The 13,792-nt window shown below is 39.9% G+C and overlaps 1 protein-coding gene across 1 annotated transcript in view; it reads left to right on the top strand.

Moving 5' to 3' along the window:
- Nucleotides 1–13,792, top strand: part of DOCK3 (dedicator of cytokinesis 3) — an 873,576-nt gene that overhangs the window by 521,692 nt on the left and 338,092 nt on the right. Inside the window, exon 31 of the mRNA XM_030206787.1 lies at nt 9,839–9,897. Coding sequence (XP_030062647.1) covers nt 9,839–9,897 — 59 coding nt within the window. The remainder of the gene's footprint in view (nt 1–9,838; nt 9,898–13,792) is intronic.

Below are 13,792 nucleotides of genomic sequence, written 5' to 3'. Positions count from 1 at the left end.
TGGGTACCGCAGTTGACTTCAGCCAGGTGGCCCCAGGCCCATCCCCCCCCCACCTGTAACACTTGTGCTGGTAAATGGGAGGCCTCCAAAACCCACTGTACCCACATGTAGGTGCCCCCTTCACCCCTAAGAGCTATGGTAGTGTTGTACATTTGTGGGTAGTGGGTTTTGGGGGAGGGGGGTTGAGAGCTCAGCACCCGTGGTAAGGGAGCTTTTTCTGAAGTCCACCGCACTGACCTAGGGTGCCCAGTTGGTGTCCTGGCATATCAGGGGGGCCAGTGTACTACGAATCCTGGCCCCTCCCACGACCAAATGGCTCGGATTAGGACGTTTTTGAGCTGGGCGTTTTTAGTTTCCATTATCGCTAAAAAAAAAACAAACGCCCAGCTCAAAAACGTCCATTTTTTTTCGAAAATTCGGTTCGGCCCGCCCCTTCACGGACCTGTTCTTGGAGATAAACGCCCATGGAGATAGGCGTTTCCGTTCGATTATGCCCCTCCACGTGTTTTTGCCTTCAACGCAATCTTTTTTTTCAAAGTCCCTCCTAGCCTTCCTTATCAGCACTTTCCATTTGACTTGACATTCTTTATGCTCTTTCTTATTATTTTCAGTTGGTTCCTTCTTCCATTTTCTGAAGGATTTTCTTTTAGCTCTAATAGCTTCCTTGACCTCACTTTTTGGCTCTACTACTGACATTATTTACCATAATATATTCTCTCTTTTTCCATGTCACTTTCCTCACCTGCTAGTGTTACTACAAAGGTCAGATAGAGGACTGATCCTTCTGTGTTTTGGGAGACAGTTCTTACCCAAGTTGATTTTAATAATACTTTTAATTGTTTCGATACATGGCATAGTATTCTCTCTAAAACAATTGATAAATTCTTTCCTTTGATTTCTAAAGTAAGGCCAATTACTCATCAAGCACCATACAGAAGAGAATTAGCAGAGCTGAAGAAATCTTGTCGTAAGTCGGAAGACATTTGGAGAAGATGCAATGAAAGTTTGCATTTAGAAGGTCGCAATTTAATCAGCTAAACGGAAATTCTATTTTTCACGAATAGAAGATAATTATTTAGATCAAAGAAAATTATTTCCATTTTATTCATTAACAATTGTCTAAATCTTCTTATCAGTTAGATAGTTGTCCTGTATACCTAATGGCAGACCCACCATCTCAAATAGTCAACTGACTCATGTTAATTCAAAATAGTCTTTTTCTGGAAGGTCATTGAAAGTCTGCATTTAGAAAGTACAAGATCTCTATTCAATTACCTAAATGGAAATTCTATTCTTCGCAAATAGAATATAATTATTTAGATTAAAGAAAAAAAATTTCTGTTTTTTTTTTAAATTCATTAACAACTGTCTAAATCTTCTTATCAATTAGATAGTTGTCCTGCATATCTAATGACAGACCCACTATGGCTCACGATAATTCAAAATAGTCTTTTTCTGGAAGGGTAATTTCCTTCTGTGTTTGGAGGCATTATTTTAACTCCATTTAATAAAGGCACATCGCTAGATGCAAGTCTTCCAGCAAGCTACAGACCAGTAGCAAGCATACCATTAGTTACTAAACATACTGAGGCTTCTGTAGCTAAATTGTTGTCAGACGTTTTGGTGAAGTTTGATTGTTTACATCCTTTACAGTTTGGATTTAGACCATATCACTCAACAGAATCAGTATTATTAGACACTGTCTCCAAGATAAAGATGTTATTTGCATATGGGAAATCTGCTATTCTTTTGAAGTTTCATCTTACTGCAGTATACTACATTCTTCTGTTCAAATTAAATTCATTACAGATTGCAGGTAATGTTCTATCCTGGATGTAAGAATGTTTGACTTCTAGTTATTATACGGTAAAAATGGCAGATCAAATTTCAGTTAGAATTCACCTTGTGGGGTGCCTCAGGGCTCTCCTTTGTCACTGATCTTATTCAATATATATATGACATCATTTTTCTTTTGCTGGTGTCAGATTTTTCTCATATGCGGATGGTAAGTTTTTGCTGATACCAGTACAAGATATATTACAGCCACCTTTAAGCCAGATTTTGTTTTGCTCAGAAAAATTGGAGGTACTTAGCGCATGGTTTTAAAATAACAGAGACAAGACTAAGCTGCTGTGGTTAGATTGTGTAGGGTGAAAGCACCTCTAAGATAATTAGGGCCCTGTTTACTAAGCTGCACTAGAGGCACGTTAGCGTTTTAGCGAACGCTAACTGTGTAGACGCACATAAGGGCATCTACACAGTTGGTGCATGCTTTTTAGCATGCTCTAAAAATGCTATCACACCTTAGTAAAGGGGGCCCTTAGTGTTTATCTGGACCCTTCCTTAAGTTTCACATAGATACAGTTAATCTACTTTTTATAAATGACACTGTCTTAGAAAAACGTGCTCCTTTTTCAAAAGAAAACACTTTTTAATTTTGGTTCAGTTGGTGATTCTGTCGAGACTATTGCAATGGTTTATACTGTCTTCTTTCGGCTAATTTGGTATCTAGATTACCAGTGATACAGATGATTGTGGGAGGTCAGATCATGTAACACCAATGTTGTAACACCTACGTTGAGAGAATTCCATTGGTTACCTATTAAGGCTTGTGTTTTTTTATAATTAGCATGTTGGGCTCGTAAGATGTTTAGAGGTACATTCTTTGGAGTATTTATTATCTTTTGATTTATCCTCATCTTCATCACGAGCTGCAGACTCTTGCCTTATTTATTATCCTTCTTTTGTAAAAATTATATATAAAAAAAGCTGTGTCACTATCTTTTCCTTAGCAAGCAGTGTCAGCATGGGTGCTCTCTTACCTATGAAACTGGCATTTAAAAGCACATCTGTTTGAAAATTTTTTATATTAGGTTATAAATTTAGGCTGTTTTTTAAATACTTTTTAATTCTTTGATTCTGTAAGGTTGAATCTTTTGTTATCTGCTTTGAACCTGGATATGGGAGTTGGTGGAATTACCATCACCATAAATGCTAGTCCTATATAATAAAACGCACCTCCAACATTCTGAAGCTGACTGCATGGCTGAGGCATTCCTGCTCTCTGTATCTATCTCCTGAATTGACATCACGTATTTCCGGGTTCGTCACAAGCAGAAGTGACCAACCACACGAGGTTTCTCGGCTTCAGAATGTTGGAGGTGCATTCTATTAAATAGGATTGGTCAGTTCCTTGAAGCACAGCCAGAACTAAGCGTCCTGCACAGTAACACTCAGACACCAGAGAGAGAGGGAGGGAGGGGGGGGGGCTGACACCAGGGGGGGGGGGGGAGGTATCTCTGTCATACACACACTCTCTGTCTCACACACACTCTCTCTCTCACAGTCAATGTCTTTCTCTCACTCTCACACACTGTCTCTCACACTGTATCACATTCACTCTCTATGTGTCACACAGTCACTCACACACTCTCTTGGTCTCATACACTCAGTCTCACAGAGAGTCTGTCTCATACACTCTCTCTCTCTCTCACACACACTGTATCTGTGTGAAACACACTCTCTCTCTCTCTCTCACACTGTGTCTCACATACGCACTTGCACACACTCTCATTCACACGCACACACTCTCTCACAGACACACTCACACCCTCTCTCTCTCACACACACACACACACACCCGCACATTCACTCTCTCTCACACAGTCACTCTCACATACACTCTCTCAAACATACACACTCCAAGGAAAACCTTGCTAGCGCCCGTTTCATTTGTGTCAGAAACGGCCCTTTTTTTTACTAGTATTCTATAAATCTAAGCACAGAACAGGTACTTAAATTTAGGCTTCCTGTTATCAAATGAGGGGGTTAATGTCTTAGGGCTTCTTTTACAAAGCCACACTACTGATTCTTGGTACAGCAAATGAGAGAAAGCCCATTCAATTCCCATGGGCTTTTTCTCATTTGCAGAGTGGGAATTGCTAGCGTGGCTTTTTATAAGAAGCCCTAAGGTGGATGTTGGGGAGAGCTGGATATTCCTGGGGGAGGGAGGAGTTGGTATTGGCGTGTACACATTTCCCTATCAGCTCACCTTTATGTGTGTCTCAGGGCAGGTGTAAAGACCAATGTTTGTAATTTTTTAGATCCACATGTTCCTCTTCTAAGATGAGGAATGCATGGTGATGATACATTATATTATATACTTATATTCAGCATATACCTTGCGAGTCCAACGTGGATTGCAAAATTGGGAATAGCCCAGAGAATTACAAATTCCATAAAGCATAGAATATACCATAGAACCTAAATATAAAACAGGTAGATTAAATAAGATGTCGTTTAAATAGCCATGTTTTTAGTTGTTTCTAAAGCTCAAATAAAATGCTAAACATCTGAGATCTTTAGGTAAACTCTTCCAAGCATTCACTAACATATAAGTGAATGATGATTTAAAAACAGTTGAATATTTAAAACCTTCCAAAGATGGAAAATGAAGGATCATTAGATCTTGTAATTTAAATATTTCAATGGAAGGACAAGTTAACAAAGAGAGCATGTACACTGAAGCAAATCCATACAGTATTTTAAATACAATTGTACAAAGTTTAAATGTTGCTCTTGCTTGAATGGGCAGCCAGTGAGTTCTGATCAGAAGGGGAGTCAAGCTGTCAAATTTACCATTTGAAAAAAATAGTCTGACTTCCATATTTTGTAAAGTTTGGAGTATTTCAGAAGAGATTTACTGCAACCAACATAAAGAGAGTTGCAGTAATCTAATTGACACAGAATTACCGATTATATCAAGAGCTTGAACTTAGAATATTCAAAACATTTGCAAATTCTTAGCTGTTTATTTATTGGGATTTATTAACTGCCTTTATGAAGGGATTCACGCAAGGTGATGTCTTAGACATTTAAAAAAAACCCTTTTGACAAGTTGAGCAATGCGTTTATCAGAAGTTGAAGTACTATGTAAGGGGGGGGGGTCCTTTTACTAAAGGCTTGATGCACACCAATCCAGAACTACTACTGGGCTACTGCAGGAGCCCGGTGGTAGTTCCCACTCCCAGCATGTGCCATTTCCAGAGCTACAGTAATATTTTTAGATTTTTGTAGTGCCAGAACTTAACCGGCAGCAGTTAATGCTGGGTTAGCATGAGAGAGCCCTTACCACCATCTCAATGGATGGCGGTAAGGGCTCACCACTGAAATGGCCATGTGGTAAGTGGTTCACTTACGGCATGGCCATTTCTTATACCCAGAAATGGCCAGCCTTTTACCTGCTGCAGTAAAAGGGGGCCTCAGCGCGCATCAAAAACACGCATGGACCCTAGCACAGGTCCTATTTTACCACTGCTTAGTAAAAGGACCCTTAAGATAATACTTAATACCTTCATTTCAGAAATCAGAATAAAATTAGTTGAATTAATAATTGGAAAGACAATTCACAACTTAATATATATTTTTGGTGCAATAATGTTCTAGACGTCCACAGATTTGAAACAGCTATTTCCAGTACCTCTTTCCTATTTAATCATGTGCATAAAATCTGGTCACCTGTACAACAATTTCTAGATCGTAATCCAACTAAATAGCCACCTGAGTATAATCTCTCTATATTTTTTAGTTATTACATATTTATTATTTACCTATTATATTTTTATATTTATTTTTTTTTAGTTATTTCAGTCCCTTTATTTTACCTACTCCTCATATTCCTTCCATTACTTTACTAATGTTAATCTCTTCTTAACAATTTTGACATTAATCAACTTGTGCAGATTTTGGCAGTGTCATATTATAGTCGTTTTATTGTTTATCAGTTATTACAATTACATTGTATCCTTGTTCTGGTTTACTAATATGTTAACAAGAAATGTCTCAATTGTCTGATCTTTCATCAAAATGGAAGTTGAAAATCAATGCTAATTTTGTAATTAATTTTTTGTTATACTTAAAACCTTCAATAACATTTACTTGAAAAAAAATAATCAAACCCTTGATACAAAGCAGGTTGGTGCACTGAATGAGAAATAAAAATCTTAATCCCCTGTTTACTAAGCAGGGCTGAAGCTGCCAGCGCAGCTTAGTAAACAGAGGGGTTAGTTTTCTCCAAATTTCAATTGTTGAATTGGTACCCATTTTTCTACTATGCCTATACAATGTTCAGCTGAAGCCCTCAGATCAAAATTATGTCTAGGAATAGGGATTAACAGGGTAACATCATCTGCATAAATAAAATGCTTTATACCTTGTTTATTTAACTCCATCCTAAAGAAACTAATACCACATTAAACAGAACTATCTAACTCCCTACTTAAAGAAAATAATGCCACATTAAACAGAACAGGTGAAAGCAGAGGTCCCTGTGGAACTCCACAACCATTAGACCATGACAAAGAAAAAGAATTAACATATATAGTAAGTGTTGGCAGATAAAGACCTGAACGGTCCATCCAGTCTGCCCAACAAGATATGTGATAATTTATTCCTGAGTTTGATTTGTCCCTGCCTTTCTCAGGGCACAGACCGTAAAAGTCTACCCAGCACTGCTATTCATGTTTACCATATGATCACCAAGAGTTAAGAAACCCCTAAACTATTTCAGCACCACATCCACAGTTCCAGTCTCCTCCAACAGATATAATAGTTACTTGATGATTCACAACATCAAATGCTGCTGTCAGGTGAAATTGATGTTTTAGACCCAGCTAAATCATGTCATCTCCATGCATCACGCGACAGTTCAATATTAAGAAACTTTATCACTGAGCCAATTCATCGTGTGACACAACATCCCTGCATAGATTTTTTTTATTTTATTTTATTATTTATTCATTTTCATCAAACATTCAAGAAAACATCTTGATCGGAAAAGAACATAAAAAGTAAAAAAAAACCATATAACAATAAAGATTAACAATCTATAAAGAAATCATTACTACTCAAGTCCATAAACTGAGAATACAAGATTCAGGAATACAAGGAGAATCTAGTTAAATTTTGAAAATTAACAGGATTAAGCAAGTGCCATTGAGGTGTATTACTTATTTATTAAGCGTTATCCTTTTTTCTCGAAGTTATAAGAGCTGATGCATGCGTAGGCTCTGTAAACACATATTTCTTTCCATCAAGTCTAACTATACACTTGCAGGGGTATCTTAAAAAAAAAGGTACCCCCCAACTGCACTATTCCAGACTTAAGGAGCAAAAATTGTTTCCTCCGTTTCCTTGTCTCCTTAGAGACATCAGGAAATAATAATATCTTATAACCCAAAAAGGGTTTTTCTCTATTACGAAAGAAAAGACGGAAGATCCAACCCTTATCTGGCAGTAAAGCAACGGTAGCAACCAAAGTTGCGGCCGTTGCTAATTCAGAATCAGAAGTCTCAAGCAAAAGAGATACATCTATTGGAGTTTCAGGAATTTGATTCAGTTCTTTTCCTGGGACATAATAGACAGAAGTAAATGGTGGCAAATTCTGGTCTGTTACATTCAAGACATCTCGGAAGTATCTCTTTAACATATCAAGAGGAGGTATTGTCTGTATCTTAGGAAAGTTTACAAATCTTAGGTTATGACTTTTAGTATAATTATCAAATGTTTCCATTTTTTTTCGAAGATTAGCCAAGTCATTTATCATCAAAGGTTGTAATGTTTCCAATTTTGCAATTCTTTGCTCAGCCTTTTCGGCTTTATTGTCCATTTCTTTAGTTTTTCCCTCCAGCTGTCTCAAGTCTTTCTCTAATAAATTTACTTTTGGGGCAATTTCATTTGCCTGTTTCAGAAAAGTTTGTCCCAAGGCAGAAACCAAATCCCATAGTTTGTCTAAAGTTACCTCTTTTGGTTTAACAATTAATTCTTTAGGCATTTCAAACCTCTCAGATGCCGTCGCATGGATCTCTCTCTGTTCCTCGGTACCTCTCCCCGCATTCCACGGTGGTAGCGTTTCTCCAACTTGAGATGAAAGCGAGTCCTCCACTCGATATTCTTCCGGGTCCCTCTCATCTTCGTTGGGAGACCCGATCGAGTCAACAAGAGAGGAGCTTGCTGCAACCGGTTGGGGAGGCGGAATCCGCATAGCGGGACTAAGGGTGGTTTCCAAACCAGGGGAGACCGAATCTCCTAACATGCCGGACATCCCAGCTGGTAACGTCCCGCTTTCAAAAGCAACACTCTGTGGTCGAACGAAGCGGTCAATAGGACCAGGTAAGGAGGGAGTAGATAGCGGGGCTCTGGCTGCTACTCGCCCTCGTCGTTTAGGCATTTTGGAAACAAAAGTAAAGCGCGACTCACAGCGCCTCAATAGACTGCGGCCATCTTGGATTCCCTCCCTGCATAGATTTCATCACTTCTTCAAGCTAAATATATGAGCAGATCATATGAGCAGAAAATTTTCATTGTGATGAAATGTCTCTATGATGCTGTCATTGATGAATATTTTGTGATGAAATGGTTGTACATTGTAAATATCAGCTTTCTAAAATCACTGTTTGCACACGTAGCTGATCTACACATTTCAAAATCACTATATACACATGGGGATGCCTCTAAAATAAGCAGCATAGCCAATTGAAATTCTTAGGGCCCTGTTTACTAAGACGCACTAACATTTTTAGCGTGCACTAAAAATTAGCATCGCTAACGCTAGACACGCCCATAGGAATATATAGGCATCTCTAGCATTTACAGCGCACTATAAACACTAGCGCACCTTAGTAAACAGGGCCCTTAGTCACATACAAATTTAGTAAAATTAATACTATGAATCAAACACGTCACAATGTAGAAACATATTTAAGCAGCCAAGGCTTTGCGAAAACAAGGTACATGTAGCAGGTTTAATGTGTATTAAATGCTTGTACAAATAGCCTCACCTTTACTTTGGCCCCCAATATAGAATATCTATCTATTTATTGTGAACACTTATGTCCCACAGAATCCCACTGAGGCAGGCTCTATGTGACTTACAACATTCAAGTAAAATACTAACATAGTAATTCTAGAGCAACAAAGAATAAGGCAGAAGAGGGGAAGGGAGGGATACAAAAGGATAAAGGGATGAGGAAGTGCAGGAGGTCAAGCAGCAGAGGAGTATGATCGATCACAGAGGTAGGTCTTTAGGGACTTCTTGAACAGGCTGTGATCGGATAGCTCTCTTAACGATAGTGGTAATGCATTCCAATAACGGGGACTCATGACGCTAAAAGAGGAGGCAAAAAGTAGCTTGTATCTCATGTTTCTGAAGTTAGAAAAGTGTAGATTGAGATAGGTTCGGGACGACCTCACGGAATTTCGTGGAGGAAGGACAATCAGGCTATGCATATAAGCAGGAGCGTCCCCGTAAACTATCTTGTGCGTAAGAGCACAGAGTTTAAATTCAATCTACCATAGGGAAATTAAATCAGCCAGTGTCACATTTTGATCTCTTTATTTTGTGAACAATAGAATAGGTATCTTGAGGTATGAGTACCCTGGATATGATAAACAGCTGGGTCTCCTTCAGATGGGCTGTAACAGATAAGCAGATGTTCTATATGACGGCAATAGTTTTAAAAATTGCTTTAAATCTAATTTTTGGTTTCACTTAAGGCAATGACTCAAATTGTTGGTGACACTTATTTTTTGGATCCCTCCCACACCACATCTCTCCCACCAATATTCACCATGTCCATGACTACCTTGATAAATATATCTTGGTAACTTTTCAGGATATCTTCGGCAACAGAGATATCTGAATAAAATTAACTGGATAGCGATTTAAATCTATGCCATTGTGCTGTTGAAAGCATAGAAAATTGTTTTCTTTGAAATGTTTATTCTCTTTTTAAAGTATCAGAATGCTATCTTGATATGCAGATGGGATGTTTTCTTCCAGGTATGGGGATATGCGAGTGATGATGGCATATGAGTTATACAGCATGTGGCAGAATCTGGGTAGGTTCTCATTCTGTATATGTGTGTACATGTGTATATTGCAATGTTTTGTTTTTTTTGTACACACTTCACTTTTTTCAGCTTTTTCTCTTCCATCTGCTCAGATTGTAATGATGTTCGTTATGAAATACATCAACCTGAAAACAAGCTAAAAATGTTATCATGATTTTATGTAATAAGTTCACAAAAAAAATCAATTCACACAAATTTGAAACTTGTGAACAACACCAATCATCAAGGCTTCAACCAACTAGTGCCACTACTCACAAGTTTCAAATCTGTGCAAATTATTCATCTCCTTTTTATGTTTCCTACTGTGTTTTCTGCTATGTAATAGGTTAATATACATGAGGGACAATCCTTTAATTTAGAAGTGATGTTTTACTTTTCATTTTACATTTATTTATTGAAACTTAAATATGTATCAGATATACACAAATGGAAGATACCCATCTATAACTTCTAGATTATATTCTCACATATCAAGATATACATAGGTCAAACCCTACTACAGCAAAGAGGTGGAACACTAGGGTATGATTTTGACTATCCTGCTTATTTTCAAAGGAGAAGGGCGCCCATCTTCTGACACAAATTAGGAGATGGGCGTCCTGCTCCTAAGGTCGCCCAAATCAGCATAATCGAAAGCCGATTTTTGCCATCCTCAACTGCTTTCCGTCGCAGGGACTACCAAAGTTCAAGGGGGCGTGTCAGCAGTGTACTGAAGGCGGGACGGGGGCGTGGTTAACGAATGGGCGTCCTCAGCTGATAATGGAAAAAAGAAGGGCATCCCTGATGAGCATTTGGCCGACTTTACTTGGTCCATTTTTTTTCACGACCAAGCATCAAAAAGTTGCCTGAACTGACCAGATGACCTCCCCTGACTTCCCCAGTGGTCACTAATCACCTCCCACCCCGAAAAAAACAACTTCAAAAACTTTTGTCTTTTTTTTTTTTTTTTTTAGAGTATGTCCTTCGCTATGCCTCCGTCACTGCGACGGCAGTTGAGGGCGTCCTTCCCTGTGACTGCAGTTGAGGACGTCCAAAATGTGGCTGTTTCTGTAAGAAGGACATCCATGCCTTTGCTATGCCTCCGACACCCTCTTTATTTATTTATTTGGATTTTGGATCACAAGTAGCAGCAGTGGGATTTGAACCAGCCACCTCTGGATTGCAAGATCAGTGCTCTAACCACTAGGCCACTCTGCCACTCCTCCACTCCACTCCCTTGAAATTTGGCCATCCCTGGTGGGGGGGGGGGGTATGTGTGTGTCAGCAGAGGCATAATGAAGGCGTGGACGTCCTTCTTTCAGACATTTTGGACGTCCTCAACTGCCCCCCACAGGGATGGCCAAATTTCAAGGGAGTGGAATAGAGTGGAGGAGTGGCAGAGTGGCCTAGTTGTTAGAGCACTGGTCTTGCAATCTAAAGGTGGCAGGTTCAAATCCCACTTCTGCTACTTGTGATCCAAAATCCAAATAAATAAATAAAGAGGGTGTCAGAGGCATAGCAAAGGCATGGACGTCCTTCTCACAGAAACATCCATGTTTTGGACGTCCTCAACTGCCGTCACTTCCCCTCCTTAGGAAGGAAATCGTGTGCAAATGGGCTAAAAGCATGGATTTGGCGATAATGGAAAGAGAGGAAGCCCATCTCTAAAGTTGACCTAAATTTCATGATTTGGGCATCCCCGACCGTATTATCGAAATGAAAGATGGATGTCCATCTTGTTTCGATAATACGGGTCGCCCCGCTCCTTTACAGGGCCGTCCTTAGAGATGGGCGCCCCCGTTCAATTATCCCCCTCTATGTAACTTTAGTCGTGTTTTCCCCAGAGATTGTCACAATTATACTTTTGTAGGAAATAGGAAGTTATTGGGGATTTTACTGAGAAATAAAGAAAATGGTTAGTAGACACACAGCTGTTCCAGTGCACCCAAGCAGTGGACAAGGATATGATAAAAAGAGAAAGGGGAAACTACCAACACAGCAGTCTTTAGAGGGTTGAATGCGAATAAAGAAAGAAGAATGCAGTTAACCTTATTCAATATAAGGATTTTCTCTCTACCATAGGGAAATTCAGTCAACCAGATGTTCATTCTATTACCCAAAGTAGAAACTGTCTTCTATCGATCTGAATCTCTTCTACAGATCCAGCTAGCCACTGTTCAGTCTCTAATCTTCACCTTATTTCCAGGCTTGCAGAGAAAGCTGTCTTACCTCAACTATGTTACTTTATTGACAGTGTTAATGCTTTGCATTCAGAGAAGTGAGGATTTAGGAATGACTGCAATACAGAGACCTTCCTCACTGTATTGTATAGTGATATTCGTGGGGCATTAGATGGAAGATGGCAGTAATGCTTGGCTTCCTAGATTCAATGGCAGCCAGTGACCTGATTGATCATCAAATCTTTACGTTGCATCTATATTTATTTATTTACTAGTAAAACAGTCCCGTTTCTGACACAAATGAAACGGGCGCTAGCAAGGTTTTCCTCGGAGTGTGTATGTTTGAGAGAGTACATAAGTAATGCCACACACTGGGAAAAGACCAAGGGTCCATTGAGCCCAGCATCCTGTCCACGACAGCGGCCAATCCAGGCCAAGGGCACCTGGCAAGCTTCCCAAACGTACAAACATTCTATACATGTTATTCCTGGAATTGTGGATTATTCCCAAGTCCATTTAGTAGTGGTTTATGGACTTGTCTTTTTTTTTTTTTTTTTTGCGGACTTGTCTTTTAGGAAACCGTCTAACCCCTTTTTAAACTCTGCCAAGCTAACCGCCTTCACCACGTTCTCCGGCAACGAATTCCAGAGTTTAATTATGCATTGGGTGAAGAAACATTTTCTCCCATTTGTTTTAAATTTACTACACAGTAGTTTCATCGCATGCCCCCTAGTCCTAGTATTTTTGGAAAGCGTGAACAGACGCTTCACATCCACCTGTTCCACACCACTCATTATTTTATATACCTCTATCCCCTCAGCGTCTCTTCTCCAAACTGAAAAGCCCTAGCCTCCTTAGTCTTCCTTCATAGGGAAGTCTTCCCATCCCCGCTATCATTTTAGTCGCCCTTCGCTGCACCTTTTCCAATTCTACTATATCTTTCTTGAAATGCGGCGACCAGAATTGAACACAATACTCAAGGTGCGGTCGCACAATGGAGCGATACAGTGGCATTATAACATCCTCACACCTGTTTTCCATATCTTAACTAATAAAACCCAACCAGTGGCGTAGCCACAGGTGGGCCTGGGTGGGCCGGGGTCCACCCACTTAGGGCTCAGGCCCACCCAACAGTAGCACACATTTAGCAGTACCTGGTGGGGAGCCCAAGCTCCGCCAGCTGAAGATTTCCCCCCTGATGGTAACAAAAATGTTATTCTCTGTGATACCGGCACCTGCACATGCTAAGTTTTCAGCGCATGCCTGCTGCAGACTGTCAAGGTGGAAAGAAGCGTTTTCTCGTCAGCGGAGATATTTTTTTGGTGGGGAGGGAGACCACTTGGTGCCCACCCACTTCTTGATTAGGCCCACTTAAAATCTGTTGTCTGGCTACGCCCCTGAACCCAACATTCGCTTTCCTAGCCGCAGCAGCACACTGAGCAGAAGGTTTCAGAGTATTATCGACGACGACACCCAGTTCCCTTTCTTGGTCCGTAACTCCTAACGTGGAACCTTGCATGACGTAGCTATAATTTGGGTTCTTTTTCCCACATGCATCACCTTGCACTTGCTCACATTAAACCTCATCTGCCACTTAGCCGCCCAGTCTCCCAGTCTCATAAGGTCCTTCTGTAATTTTTCACAATCCTGTCGCGAGTTAACGACTTTGAATAACTTTGTGTCATCAGAAAATGTAATTACCTCGCTAGTTACTCCCATCTCTA

The sequence above is a fragment of the Microcaecilia unicolor genome, chromosome 6 (assembly GCF_901765095.1).
Source record: "Microcaecilia unicolor chromosome 6, aMicUni1.1, whole genome shotgun sequence".
Classification (NCBI taxonomy): Eukaryota; Metazoa; Chordata; class Amphibia; order Gymnophiona; family Siphonopidae; genus Microcaecilia; species Microcaecilia unicolor.
Note: the sequence above shows the minus strand (reverse complement) of the source record. Positions and strands in the feature narration are given on the sequence as shown.